We start from the raw sequence: 13,585 nt of genomic DNA, 5'->3' as shown, positions 1-13,585 counted from the left end.
TCAAAATGAGTGTAGCTCCTAATTTCATCCATGGAGGAGGAAGGGGTTATGAGGGTGTGGCTAGTTACCCACCAGCCCCTGCTACTTACTGAGACATTGGTCAAGTGATAACCTCACTAGGAGCCTCAGTTCATCTGTGAAATGGGAAGACGGTTTAAAAATCTCGCCTGAAAGGTGGGGGCGGGGGGGGGGGGCAGGGGCGGAGCAGGTAAGAGATCAACCAAAGGACTTGTATGCATGCATATGAGCATCACCAATGGACACAGACAGTGGGAGGGTGAGAGCATGTGCTGGGGGTGGGAGTGGCCAGGAGAGGTCAAGGGAGGAAAAGGAGACATATGTAATACTTAAATAATAAAGAATTTAAATTTTAAAAAAATCTCACCTGAACCTTGTACGCATATATGCATGGCCCATGGACACAGAAAATGGGGCGTTGAGGGCCTGGGGCGGGGGGTGGGAGCTGGTTGGAGGGCGTCAATTGGGGCAAAAAGGGGACATATGTAATACTTTCAACAATAAAGAATTATTTTAAAAATAAATAAATATCTCACCTGATACTATCATTGTGAGGATTAAATGAAAGAATATAAAGTAATTGCCCAGAACATTAATAGTTAAGGTCTCCTGTCCCAATTCTTGCTTTTCCATTGTTTCAGACTGAGGGAACTATGGCCCAGAGAGGCAAACTGATTGGCATGATGGTACACAGCAGTAAGACCCAAAATAAAACCCAGGCTTCTGCCCTCCAAACGATAGCTGTTTAAGAAGGAAGGAGAGACAGGAAGGTTCTTAATTTGGGTTCACAGACCTCCAATTGAGTCTGGGGACAGGGTTTGGAGTGGCCCATGAATTTGTATGGGGGAAAAAATTACATCTTTATTTTTCACTCTCCTCTTGTTGAAATTTAGCTCTTTTTTTTTTTTCAGCAAAGAATGTAACTAGCCACATTAGTCACAATTACTTGTGACTGTCACCAACAGAAATCACAGAGCTTTTCATATCACATTATAGTGGTTGCAGTTCAAAATAATGTCGCAGATCTTTTGAAATATCATGCAATCTCTATTTTAAAATCATGACTGTCATTAGACCCTCCATTGGATCTTATGATTTAGTGAATTAAGGAGGAGCACATATATTACTATAGCACATATTTGCTTTTGCCATATTTTAATAACTATATTTCAATATAATCACTTTCTTTTGTAACCAAAGGTATTTTATTTTATGCATTTAAAAGATAGTATTTTATGAAGTAAGTTCTATAAGCTTCACCAGACCATCAAACAGATCCGTGTATACAAAGAGTTAAGAATACTTGTCTAGCCGAAACCGGTTTGGCTCAGTGGATAGAGCCTCGGCCTGCGGACTGAAAGGTCCCAGGTTCGATTCCGGTCAAGGGCATGTACCTGGGTTGCGGGCACTTCCCCAGTGGGGGATGTGCAGGAGGCAACTGATCGATGTTTCTCTCTCATCGATGTTTCTAACTCTCTCTCTCCCTTCCTCTCTGTAAAAAACCAATAAAATATATTTTTTTAAAAAAAGAATACTTGTCTTACACAGAGAACCTGGTGGTTGGGGGGCGGGGGGAAGAAGGGGGAGTAGAGGACTAGGTTTTTGAAAGATGGGAGGGGGCATAAGAAATATAGTCAACAATATTGTAATTAACTATATATGGTGTCAGATGGATACAAGATATATTGGAGTTGCCCTGGTCAGTGTGGCTCAGTTGGTTGGTTGGGTGTCATCCCATGCACCAAAAGGTTGCTGGTTTTATTCTGCTCAGGGCACATGCCCAGTTGTGGTTTTGATCCCTGGTGGAGGGCATGAAGGAGACAGCTGATCGATGTTTCCCTCTCACATTAAAGTTTCTCTCTCTCCCTCTCCCTTCCTCTCTAAAAATCAATTTTAAAATCTTTAAAAAAAGATTTATCGGGGTGATCACTTAGTTATATAATGTCCAATCACTGGGTTATACACCTGAAACTAATATAATATTGTATGTCAAATGTAATTGAAAAAGTAAAAGAAAATTTTAAATAAAAGTAAAAAAAATTGCAGTCAAGGACAAAAGAACAAACAAACCACACAAAAAACCTTGTTTTTAAACTCTGTGCTCCAGGAGAACAAAGACTCAGTCTGTCATGTCTCCTTGTTATATCTCTACCACCCAGTTTAGTATCAGGCATACAGTAGGTGCTCAATAAATGTTTACTGGATGAATAATAGGATTCCTTCCTAACCATCCTACACACCCCCAAATGAGGGAGCCAGTGCTGGCCCTTTTGATGACCCAAAAAGGAGGAATATTCCTGAATCTAGTTTTGGTTAAATTTTGCCAATCTTTGGCTCACAGCAGTGAGTGGCATTTTAAAGGTCTGGCCCCAGGACATTCTGGGGACTTCACGCCCAGGAGCAGGGCCCTCAGCTGCAGAGGAATGGGGTGAGCTGTGAAGGACACAAAGACAATTAGCTTCAGCATGGGAACAGGCCCTGGGGTACATTGGGCCCACAACTCCTCCTTCTCCTCCTGGTTTCTGTTTAGGGTCCCAGCAAATGGGGCCTGTATTTTCTGGTCTTCAGCAAAGACTATACTTTGGAGTTGGATGTGGCCTTAAAGACCTTCTAGAACAGTCCATTCGTTTTGGAGGCCGAGATTGGGCAGGACCTGAAGCCATACCATACACCAAGGAGTGAGGGTACAAGAAACAACAAGATGTCACTCTAGGCAAAGAACATCCTCTCCTCCCACGCCTCAGGCCAGGGCATGAGCACCCTGGCTAAGTACATTAGAATCCCATACTTGGCTCCTAATAGTGCCCCTGAAGCCAGAGGCCCTCTCTGACAGAGTGGGTGAAGCGCAGCCTCAAATTCCCAAGATGAGGGCCTACGGATTTGATTAGGAAGACAGAGAGGAATCAGGGAAGAGTATGATGAAGGCGAGGCTTCAGAGGTCTACTTTGGGGCTGGATTCCATCTGGAGAACTTAGGCAGGTTACTTCTTCTGCGCTGATGCCTAAGCTTGCAGATGGGAACACTGAGGCCCTCTACAGAGGGCGAGGGAGTCATGTTGTGAGGCAGAGCAGATTGAGGCAAGGGTACCCAGACCATCTGTCTCTCAGACTGGCTGGGATCTTCTTGCCAGGCTGACCTCTTCCTGGCCCACTCCAGGCCTTTGCCCCTGCTGCTTTCTCCTCCCCTTCACTTTACCACCTGCTCACTGGGACTGGCTGCAGATATTGCACATAGTTGTCTCTTCCCCGTGCACAAAAAAAATGGACTGTTCTAGAAGGTCTTTAAGGCCACATCCAACTCTAAAATATAGTCTTGGTCTTGACTCAGGATCCTACACTCTCAGCTCTGGCCCTGAGGCAAGATGTTCCCTCTTCTGGGTCAGAGTTTCCCCTCCCCACTTCTGACAGTGTAGTCCCAGGTTAGAACTAGATGCATCCAAGCCCCCATGCTCTTCCCAAAATATTTATCAGAATCATGGAGTATGTTCAAGATCTGGTGTTCCAACCATTTCATAGAAGAGGCCCAGAGAGGAAGGGGCCTTGCTAAAGGTTCCACAGCAACCTGGTAGTCATCCTTGACTTCTCTCAATCCTTCTTTTCCCATCTCTAAAGCCTGTCAGTTTCTGCCACTCCTGGTGCTGCTTGTGTGCTCATCTGGTGTGGACCTGGTACCTCTTTTGTGAAGCTGCAGCTGAGAAGACTCCAGTGCTCACCATGACTGACAAAAAGCCCAAGGAAGGAGTCAAGACTGAGAACAATGGTCATATTAATTTGAAGGTGGTGGGGTAGGATGGTTCTGTGGTTTAAGATTAAGAGACATACACACTTAGTAAACTAATGAAAGCCTATTGTGAACGACAGGGTTTGTCAATGAGGCAGATCAGATTCCAATTTGATGGGCAGCCAATCAATGATACAGACACACCTGCACAGTTGGAAATGGTGGATGAAGATACAACGGATGTGTTCCAGCAGCGGACAGGAGGTGTTTGCTAAAAAAGGGAACCTGCTATTTACTCCAGAACTCTGTGCCTCCAGACCAAGAAGACATTCTCAGTTAGAAAACTGCAATTTGGATCCACTGCATCCTGACTATTACAGTACAGTTTTCTCTGTTCTTTCATTTTCCCCTTCCCTGCTCCTTTATTGTACATAAATTAACTGATGTATGTGCACAAGCATTTGCATGTTTTAAACTAAATGGCCAATGGTATGTTTTGATTGACATCAAATGGAGATGAGATGGGGAAAAAGACTGGTTCGGTGAAAATACCTCTTTCTTCAGTGGAAGCTCATTCAGCTCTTATCTCCTATTTAAGTAAGTTATTTTACTTCTCACTGTTTAAAAACAACAACAACAACAACAACAACAACATAAAAGTCCTTGCATATCTTGTTCAATTGGAGAATTTTAATGTTTTTCATTTGTCATTGTAAACCCAAGGACAGTTTTTATAACTTTTTTATACACAGCTGTTACATGTAGGGCAATCTGTCTTTAAATAGAGGTAAATTACTCTAAAAGAAATGAATCCTTTCCCCTTCATGCCCAGCATCTTGTTGTTTAAGACACTTCGCCCTCAAGGAGATGGAGCATAACCCTCCACTCCTTAAGCATGAGCTAAACTTAGTGGCTTCCTTCCAAAGCAGTGTGGAAAGGGGGAGGAGTAATTTTACAGCATAGAGACCTGACATCCACTACCTCAGCCATGACAGCAATGTTAGCATGGACAGTAATAAGGCATATTGACAGCACACACCCTTGATATGATGCAATGAGAACAGGACTTTATGTCTGTGGTCTTCCTTCCCCAACCCCACAACCCCACTCTAATCATGAAGAAAATATCAGACAAATCCTAATTGAGAAAATTATACAAAATACCTGACCAGTACTCCTCAAATGTTGATGACTCCAGGCCATTAAAAACAAGGAAAGTCTGAGAAACTGTCACAGCCAATAGGAGCCTACAGGGACATGATGACTAAATGTAAGGTGGCATTCTGGAACAGACAAAGGAAATTAGGTAAAAACTAATAAGATATGAATAAAGTATGGACTTTAGTTAACAATACAGTATTAATACTGGTTTATTAATTGTGACAGATGTACCATACCAATGTGAGATGTTAACACTAGCAGAAACTGGCTGTAGGGTATATGGGAACTCTCCATATTATCTTAGCAATAATTCTGTAAATCTAAGATTTTGAAAATAAATTTAAAAAACCTATATCCACCCCATCACACCTCTCAACTTAAGGTATAGCTTTGTTCACTGCTCTCCCTTCCTCCAATCCATTCTGCTGGCAGCCAGCAGAGGGCATTCTCTAAAACACAAATCTGAATCCTTCCAGCAAAATAAGGGCGTTGGATGGAAAGTTCTGGAGGTATCTTGCAGAACACTGACCCTGATGACTACATTGGTTGCCATTATGATCCAGAAAGAATTTGGGTGTTATTGCCGTTGTCTCTTGAAATAAAATTACTGTATTCAAAATTTGAAACATCTCCCAGATAGAGCCCGCCTTTCAGACTCCCAACTCACGACTCCTCCTGCCCTCAATCACACAGCTACATAATAATTTCCCTTTGCTTTGCAAACTCCTCGACCTGAGCCATCTTTTCTTGCCTTCTCTCCCAGACCCAGCGCCAGGGACTCTGCAACCCCTTCCTAAGATGAGAGAGCACCCCTGCATTATCCAACTGATGTTTTTTCTACTACATTCGAGAAAAATGGATTCCTCTGGCTCATTCCGCCCCCGCTCAGCTCACACTAGGCCCGAAGAAAGGTTTGACGCAAGATAAATTAAAAGATGAATCACTGAATAAATGGATGTTCTAGGGCGCAGAGCTTTTCTGCGCGCATGCGCGAGGGGAAGGCGTGGGAAGCTGTTTGATACCTGGCTGAGGCTACTGCAGCAGCCAGGAGAGGGAGGGGCTTCCTCAGCCTTGTCTTGCCATTGGTCAGGATGGTCCGCATTGGCCTGACGCCACAGCTCTGCAGTCCCGCAGAGCTCGACCCCCTGCCCGCCAAATCCCCCCACCCTAACAACTCGCAACTACCATCTTGCAGGCCAGTGGCGTAGATAGGCCTATAGCAAGGGGGACTGCTGCTGCTGGGAACTGGGCACCGGGCGGAACAAAAGACTCAAAGCAGCACTTTGAACTTGCTGGGAATTTTATTAGGATTACCAGGGTTCACAGGGAATGCACAGGGCTTCTGGGGGGTGGGGGACAGGAATACCGCAATGGCGAAGCGGCCTTGCATAGACACCGATGCGGGCTAGCGGGCACAGCAGGTGGAAAAGTGAGGGGAAGAGAGAGACTTAGGACAACTGGGAGGCAGCAGCTCTCCCAAGGCCACAGCAGCCCTCCCCGCTTCGGGATCAGGGGTGTTCACTCCAAACAGCACGAGGAGGGGGATAGAGGGGCCGTGGCCAAGGCATCACAATAAATACGTAGCAGCACACAGAAGCCTGCGAGGGAGGAGGGCCGAAAGAAGGGGGGGTCCCCCTTACCCTCCCCCCAAAATAAGAACTCTGCAATTACTAAACCATAAAAATAAACTTCAAACCCGTGTACGAAGTTGGTCACCCCCCAGAAGTGCAATGTGGGGCTTCAAGGCCCTAGCTGAGGGGGAGGGCAAATGGGACAGAGGGAGAGGGACACAGAGGCAGTAGCCACAAGGGCAAGGGTGAAACATTTGTTTATCCGGTTTTGCCCCTCTTCCGGGGGTTGGCCCAAGCGTTCTGGACCTGAAGCACCTCCTCCACGTCAGAGTCTTCCCAGTCTTCTTCGATTCCTTCCTCCTCCTCATCTTCCTCCTCCTCCTCACTTCCTTCCTCATCATCGCTGTCCTCATCTTCTGGCAGCACAGGGGAAAGAGGAAAAAAACAGAAAATGGAGGAGGGTGGTTAGATGGGCAAGTACATGTCACTCCTAATGGAACACAGCCCCTAACTAGGGCGGTTGGGGGCCAGAGACCACTTGCCAAGCACCTCTGCTTGGAGCAAGCAGCCAAGTGTGTGTGGGGGGGGGAAAGAAACAGGAAGGTAGGGTGGGCTCCTTGCCTCTGTCCTATCAAAATGGATACATATCTGAAAGCAGCTTCTTCTCCTCCTGTATGTAACAATGTGTGTCTCTTCCTGAGCTGCGATCTCAGCTGAATAAACCTATTCATCCCCAGGCAGCTCCCTCACTCCTTCTCCATAGTCTGATGCAAACAGGCCCTGTCTGTCTTCTTCAGCCCAACCCCCACCCCCACTCCCAATCCCACCCTAGGGCTGGGCAGATAGCGCCTCTCCTCCTCCAAAAGAACAGGTGTTATTCGGTGGGAGGGAATGGGGCCAGCAACTCTCTCAATTTCCCTAGTCAAGCTGAAAATGTCGAGATTGAGTGTACTCACTCACTCAATGCCTCCTTCCTTGGTCCCCTGCCCTCAATGGAACGTTTTGACTGCGAGGTCAAAACTCTCAGAAGTGGTTGGTCTTCCCCCAGAGGCCTGCCTTATGTCCAACAACCCTTCCAACTCTGTGTTTCTCCCTGCATCCCATCAATCTCACCACCATGCCCTTTCCCTTCCCAGGAAATGGTTCACTTCTCCAGTCATTCAAGGCCAGGACCAAACCTGGGAGTCACCTGAAATACCATCTTTTCCCTCAAACCCCATACCCATTTCTCAAAAGGCATTCTTTGGTGAGAAAAAATGGCTTCTGTGGTCAAGAAGCTTGAAAAATGCTGGGTTCTATGAAGTTTAAATAGGTTTCTTACAGCAGGACTTCTCAGAGCCTTTAAGGTGTTAATGTACATGTGATTACATGAAGATATTCATGTATGCAGTATTTTCCCCGACATATGCAACCCCTGAACCTTTTTGTGAGAAGCAGCTTTCAGAACTGGTGAAGGGCCCTCAGAAGACAATTTGGGAAACTGTGCCCAACATATGCATTTTCACCCTTCCAGGTCCTTGTTCATGTGATCCCTTCTACTGAGAATGCCCCATAACACCCCTTAAGACGAATGCAGCCTCCAATTCAAATGTCAGTTCCTCTATCTAGTTCTCCCCTTCCTCATTCTTGAGGTACAATTAGCTGTTCCCTCCTCTGGGCTCACAGAGCACAACCTCCTCTGGGCTCACAGAGCATAATGTTCACTTTGCCCCCAGCTCCCCGAACAGGACTGGGAGTTCCCAGAAGGCTAGGGCTGGGTACAAAGTGTACTGAATTATAATGTGTTTGCTGCTTTATTTCTCTCTCTCTCTCTCTCTCTCAGCCAGTCCTTAATTTCGCACCGACTCTCTCCTATATTTTCTATATTTTCCCTCCTCTTTGTATTTTGCTGTTGCAACCTATCTACCCATCAGCTAGAACTGAAATGTATTTCTTTGGTTTTGTTACATTTGTAAGTTAAATGTTCCTGGCCTTGATTTGTTTTGCAAGTTGCACAGATGCTTTTTTCTTTTCACCACAGGGCAGATTGTGCTCATGTCTCCATTCCCTGATCCTGGCCAGCTTTTTCCTGAGGGAAGAGAAAGGAGGGAGGACAAGAGGGGGTCCAGCTCACCTTCCTCACTGCCCTCCTCATCTTCCTCCTCCATTGATGATTCTTCTTCAAAGATGTTCTCTACCTCATCCTCGTAGTAGCCCAGGTTGCTGATTTTAAGCTGATTCTTCTGAGGCTCTGCAATGGCATTCTCATAGTAATCAATGTCTCTGTCATCATCATCACTGCCTTCATTGTCACCTTCATTGCCGTCATCATCACTGCCTTCATTGTCACCTTCGTTGCCATCATTATCTTCATCATCGCTGGTCTCATTGTCTCCGTAGTCACTGTCGCTGCTGTCAAGGTTGTTGCCACAGCCGCCACCTTTGGAGTTCTCACCACCATAAGTATGCTCATCAGCACTGTCATTGTTTTCGGTGGTGAGGTGGCGGTCTGGGCTTTCACAGTCATAGACGCTCTCACTGTCACAGAAACTCTCACTGAAGTCAGTTATCTCGTTGTCCGTGGTCTCGAAGCAGTCGGTGGTCTCCATGAAGTCAGAGATCTTGATGTCGTGAACAGTCTCATTGTCAGTGATAAAATCACTGTCTGAGGTCTCGCCAATAATGTCTTGCATCAGTTGATAGTCATCAAAGTCATCCATGATCACCAACTCATATCTGTTCTTCTTTTTAATGTGGGAAAACCTGTGGTTGAATATAAGTTTGGGGGGAGGTACAAGATAAGACACTGAAAGATGGGAAGTAACTGGGGAGGCAGTAGGCTACAAGGGCTCCTAGGGATGAAGCTAGGGTGGGGGGAGTCCCATTTCTGCCCCTGACTGTGTAACCTAAGGCTAATCACACCCCATTTCTGGGCATCATTCCCACTTATAAAACATATTGGACTGAATTGTCTCAAATGTCCCTTTTGGCTTTATAAACCCTGTGTGATACTAAAACATCATCTCTAAGCCTCTAACCCCCCATCACCTTTCTTTCTTTTCTTGCTTCTTTCTGTTTGCTCGGTAGCCGCCTTCTCCCATCATGTAGTAGCGCACAGGGTTGACCCACAGGTCATTCTTGATAATCTGTTGAGAGGGGAGAAAGGAGAGAACAGAGCTATGAGTACAAGCCCCAGAACCTACTCCCAGCACCTAGAGGCAAGCCCAGCAAGGCCTTCCCAGAAGGGACCCCACCTCAGCAATCCTGTCGGCCTCTGGGAGGCTGTGATTTGAGAACCAGCTGAAGAAGCTGTAGTCCTGGTTCCTTTCCTTGTGAGCCTGGGGTTCCTGGCCCCGGTGCCAGCGGATTGGGGTGGAGTGAGACACCAGCCGGCCTGGGGAAAAAGGAGGCTGTGGAGAAGGCACTGGGCAAGGGTAGGTGTGGGTCCCATGGATTTGCCCTGGGGACTGTCTCTTACCTGATCGGTTGCACTGGAACTCCTTGACAATCACCATATTTGTGAAATAGGGGTTTGTCTTGAAGTACAGCTTCATTTTGTAGCCCATGGAGATATGTCTGAGATCCTGTACCTGCTCAGGGTGGGGGTAATGATGGAATCACCACCCCACCATTCCCCCCACCTCACCTTCAAGGACCAGATTCCTTGGCTGGTCTTAGTAAAAACATCTCTTTGGCCTGACCTGCAGATTGGTCAAGTAGCGGAAAATGTCTTCGTCGCGTGGACTGATCAAGACTGAAATTTTGGGGTGGTTGAGGAACTGCGGGAGGGAGCGGTTTAGGTTAAGGAGTGACTACTCTTTGAGAGGAGGGAGGGAAGGCCATGCAAGTCAGGTCAGGCAGGGCAAAGCAAAAGAGAAGCTGGAGTAGAATTCCTTCTGTGTGCATTTGATATGTGTGGAACAAGTGGGTCATGGGACATGACCTGTACTTTACTGTACTTCCATGATACTATGTGGTGAGAGTTCGTGTTTATGCTTTGTAAAACCTCTATTAGGTGGCCTTGCCATGGTTTTTACTTGTGTCTGGGTGCTGAGGGTCTATGTCCATATGATTGTGTCTCTGGATGCTGAAGGCTTGTGGTCACGAAACATTGTGTATCTGGGGGCTGAAGGCCCATGTCCAAGTAATGCTATATCTGGTTGCTGAGGACCTATAGTCATATTATATATTTAGGTGTTACGGGTCTTTATCCACATGCTATGTATCTAGATCTGAGGGGTTCTGTCCAAATTAAATTGGGTACTGAGGGTCTGTGATCATGGATCCTTTGTATGGGAGTGTCAAGGATCTATATCTATGTAATTCTGTGTTAAATCCATGTGCTCCTAACATGTTGCATGTCTATATGTGTGTCCCCCAGAGATGGGGTTATCACTAGTGAATGGGGTTTTTTTTACTCCCCTTTCCTTCATTTAACTCCTTGATATCTATTCCTAGGTATTCCTTCTCCTGATCCTTTAGGGGCTCCAGTCCCTTTCTAGCCCCCTTTTCTCCAGCCAGGATTAGGGTCTCCATAGCATCTAAGCAGACACCCAGGCTTTAAGAGCCATGTGTGAGTTAGGCACCCATTCTGGGCAATTTCCCCATTATGGAGCCCATTACTATCTCAGAGTCAGTTTATTTTCTGTGTACCCCTCCCTCCTCCTTTCACCATCTATGGTCCAATTTTTCTGCTATGTGCCCCTCTACTACCCACCCCTTTTTACTGCCTGTGATCCATTTCCTTCTCTTTTTTTAATTCTTTATAGTATTATATATGTGTGATCCATTTCTTTATGTTATGCTCTTCATCTTCACCCTTCCCCATCTGTGGTTCAGTTTTTATGTTGTGTGGCTCCTCCCTCCACCCCCGCCCCCCCTCCCCATCTCCAATCCAGCTTCTCTGATGTCTCGCCCCCCTCCTTCCCTCCCTCCTCCACCAAACGTAGTCATTCTTTCAATAGAGGCCCGCCCCCACACTCTTTCACCCTGTCTCCCTCCCCCCATCCCCCCCTTTCTGTCATGGGCTCGTAGCCCATGGGTATAGGTATCAAGGATACTGCTTTGACCCAGAAGCCTGGGATGTGCTGGATGATAAGGTCTCTGCGCTCCAGGAAGGGTCTCCGCATCTGGATGAACTTGCGCTTGAGACGGAGGAAGGCCTTGCCTGCCTTGATGTTCACCGCCTCCAGGTCTAGCTGAATGCTTTCTAGCGCCTGCAGGACGTACTGTATCTTCTCGGGATTCACCTCTCTGTTTTGCTTCTTCACCTTCCTCTGCTTCCTCCTCCTCCTCCTTCTCTTCTTCCTCACATTCTCCTTCACCTCCTCCTCATCATCTTCTACTATAATGATGGCCTCTTCCTTCCCCTGCAGACCGGCTAACACCTGGTACTCCCGTCCCCCTATGCTACAGGTATCTATGGCCTCTCCGCTAAAGCCGCTCGGCTCAGGCTCGGGCTCCGGCTCCGGCTCGGTAACCTGAATGTCGATCTCCAGGCTTCCCCCCGCCACCTCCTCAGGAGAGAATGTTTCCAGGCTCTCCGCGGGAGGGGGCGCCTCCCCATACCCAGACTCGAATTCGGGATCCCAGTAGGAACACCCGGCACCCAGGGTGAAGTACGCGCGCACTCCCCCCTCCTCCAGAATGACATAGGGGGGCGGCGGGGGCAGAGTGGGGCCCAATCCCACCCCCCTCATGTCAGCCAGCACCTGTGCCGCCTCCGTTTCCTCCCGGAGCCTCGGGCGCTGCTCCGGTGGAGGCAGGGGCAGTCGCATGAGCGGCGGCGGCGGCGGAGGTGGCGGCGGCGGCGGCGCGTCATCCTGAGAGGGCTCCGAGCTGCTGAGGCGGCGGGCCTTGGCAGGAGGCCCCTCGTCCGGGCGGTCCATGCTGACTGCGCTGAGGGCACCGAGCTCGCCCCTTCCCCTCTCAGCCAGGCCGCTGCTGCTAGTCAGTCACCCCTGAAGCGAGACGCCGCGCCTGCACACCACCCGCTCCGCGCGCCGCTCCGCTCCGCTCTGCGCTCCCTCCCACGGAGCCTGTCCTATTCCCTCCGCGCCAACTGCTCGGGTCCCGCCCCTCGCTGACGTCAAGGGCCTATTCTGCCTCGCCATTGGCTGTCAGCTGCAGGGGCGGCACTTACGTTTCCAAGACCACTGCCCGCTCTCACGCAATCTGCTTGCCAACACCCCACCTCATCACTTTCCCATTGGCTCCCCTCAACTCTGCCAATCATGGAGCTGACGCCCCCGCGCGACCTGAGGGAAAGCTGAGGGGCAATTGGCTGAGAGAAAAGCTTGGGGAAGAAGCCCCTCTCCCTCACCCTTTCGCGTTTTATCCAATGGGAAAAGTACCAGTGGTTTTTTTTTTTTTTTTATTGAATCAGAGGGTATGGGGGGAGGGGGAGATAAATGGCGATAGGAGACTTGGCTTGCGGTAGTGAACGCCACACATTATACAGATGTATTATAAAACCGTACCCCTGAAACCGATGTAATTTTATTCATCAATGTTACCAGTGGTTCTTAAGACCAAAAAATCAAAACAAAAAAAACGAAGGCAGGCGCAGAGCACGACGTGCTCAAATCAAATTGGAGAGCCTCGCTGTCGTTCATCCATCCCCCCTCCTCCGCTTCCCTCCCCTCCTTTTCCCTGCTGCAACTACGCACTTCTTAAATCTGCCTCGTCTCCAGCCCCTGCCCCCAGCTTTTGCCATGCAGCAGACACCAATGAGGCCCCTGGGGGCTCAGGTTGCTCTAACCCCGAGCCGGGACTTCAGTGGAGACCTAGGGACTTTGATTTGAGGCGAGGTTTTGACGTGGCGTTTTCCATCTCTGCAAAATGGCTCTAGAAATAATCACGCAAAAAAAAAAAAAGTAACCTCTATGCGTCACTAAAATGATGTGATTCAGTTCGAATGCTAGATTTTTCTAGGTCTTTCTCTTCATGTACTCAATACTTCTTCCCCTCCCTTCCTCTCCCTTTCCTCAGTGTAGACTGTTTTTAATTGTATTTGAAAAAAAATTTTTTGGCCAGATGGACAGGTCTCTGATGAGGCGTGGTGGGGTTCTGGCTCTGGTAAGGATTCAAATCAGGGGTCTATTCCTTCACTTTGTAACTCTGAGCTTCAGTTTCCT

The 13,585-nt window shown here is 47.9% G+C and overlaps 1 protein-coding gene and 1 pseudogene across 2 annotated transcripts; one reads left to right on the top strand and one right to left on the bottom strand.

Annotated features, from left to right (window-relative positions):
• Window positions 1-3,731: 3,731 nt before the first annotated feature.
• Window positions 3,732-4,013, top strand: LOC102438334 (annotated as a pseudogene).
• A 2,168-nt stretch (window positions 4,014-6,181) lies between these two features.
• On the bottom strand, window positions 6,182-12,485 carry TSPYL2 (TSPY like 2). 2 transcript variants are annotated; one of them, XM_006096118.2, is made up of 7 exons: window positions 11,510-12,485; window positions 10,151-10,228; window positions 9,928-10,039; window positions 9,704-9,843; window positions 9,498-9,595; window positions 8,584-9,212; window positions 6,182-6,886 (listed from the first exon to the last, which is right to left on the bottom strand). In XM_006096118.2, the coding sequence occupies exons 1-7, from the start codon at window positions 12,335-12,337 to the stop codon at window positions 6,729-6,731; spliced, it is 2,043 nt and encodes a 680-aa protein (XP_006096180.1). In that variant the 5' UTR covers window positions 12,338-12,485; the 3' UTR covers window positions 6,182-6,728. The 2 variants fall into 2 exon arrangements, with proteins under 2 accessions (XP_006096180.1, XP_006096181.1); XM_006096119.2 differs by having other exon boundaries at window positions 6,182-6,883.
• Between the last annotated feature and the right edge of the window lie 1,100 nt (window positions 12,486-13,585).

The sequence above is a fragment of the Myotis lucifugus genome, unplaced genomic scaffold (genome assembly GCF_000147115.1).
Source record: "Myotis lucifugus unplaced genomic scaffold, Myoluc2.0 scaffold_169, whole genome shotgun sequence".
NCBI lineage: Eukaryota > Metazoa > Chordata > Mammalia > Chiroptera > Vespertilionidae > Myotis > Myotis lucifugus.
This window is presented reverse-complemented; position numbering and strand designations above follow the sequence as displayed.

Coding starts and splice junctions, on each gene's coding strand:
- TSPYL2 (XM_006096118.2), bottom strand. CDS start 12,337: ATGGACCGCCCGGACGAGGGGCCTCCTGCCAAGGCCCGCCGCCTCAGC. Junction 10,040..10,150: donor GCTACTTGACCAATCTGCAG/GTCAGGCCAAAG, acceptor CACCCTGAGCAG/GTACAGGATCTCAGACATAT. Junction 9,213..9,497: donor AAGCAAGAAAAGAAAGAAAG/GTGATGGGGGGT, acceptor ATTCAACCACAG/GTTTTCCCACATTAAAAAGA.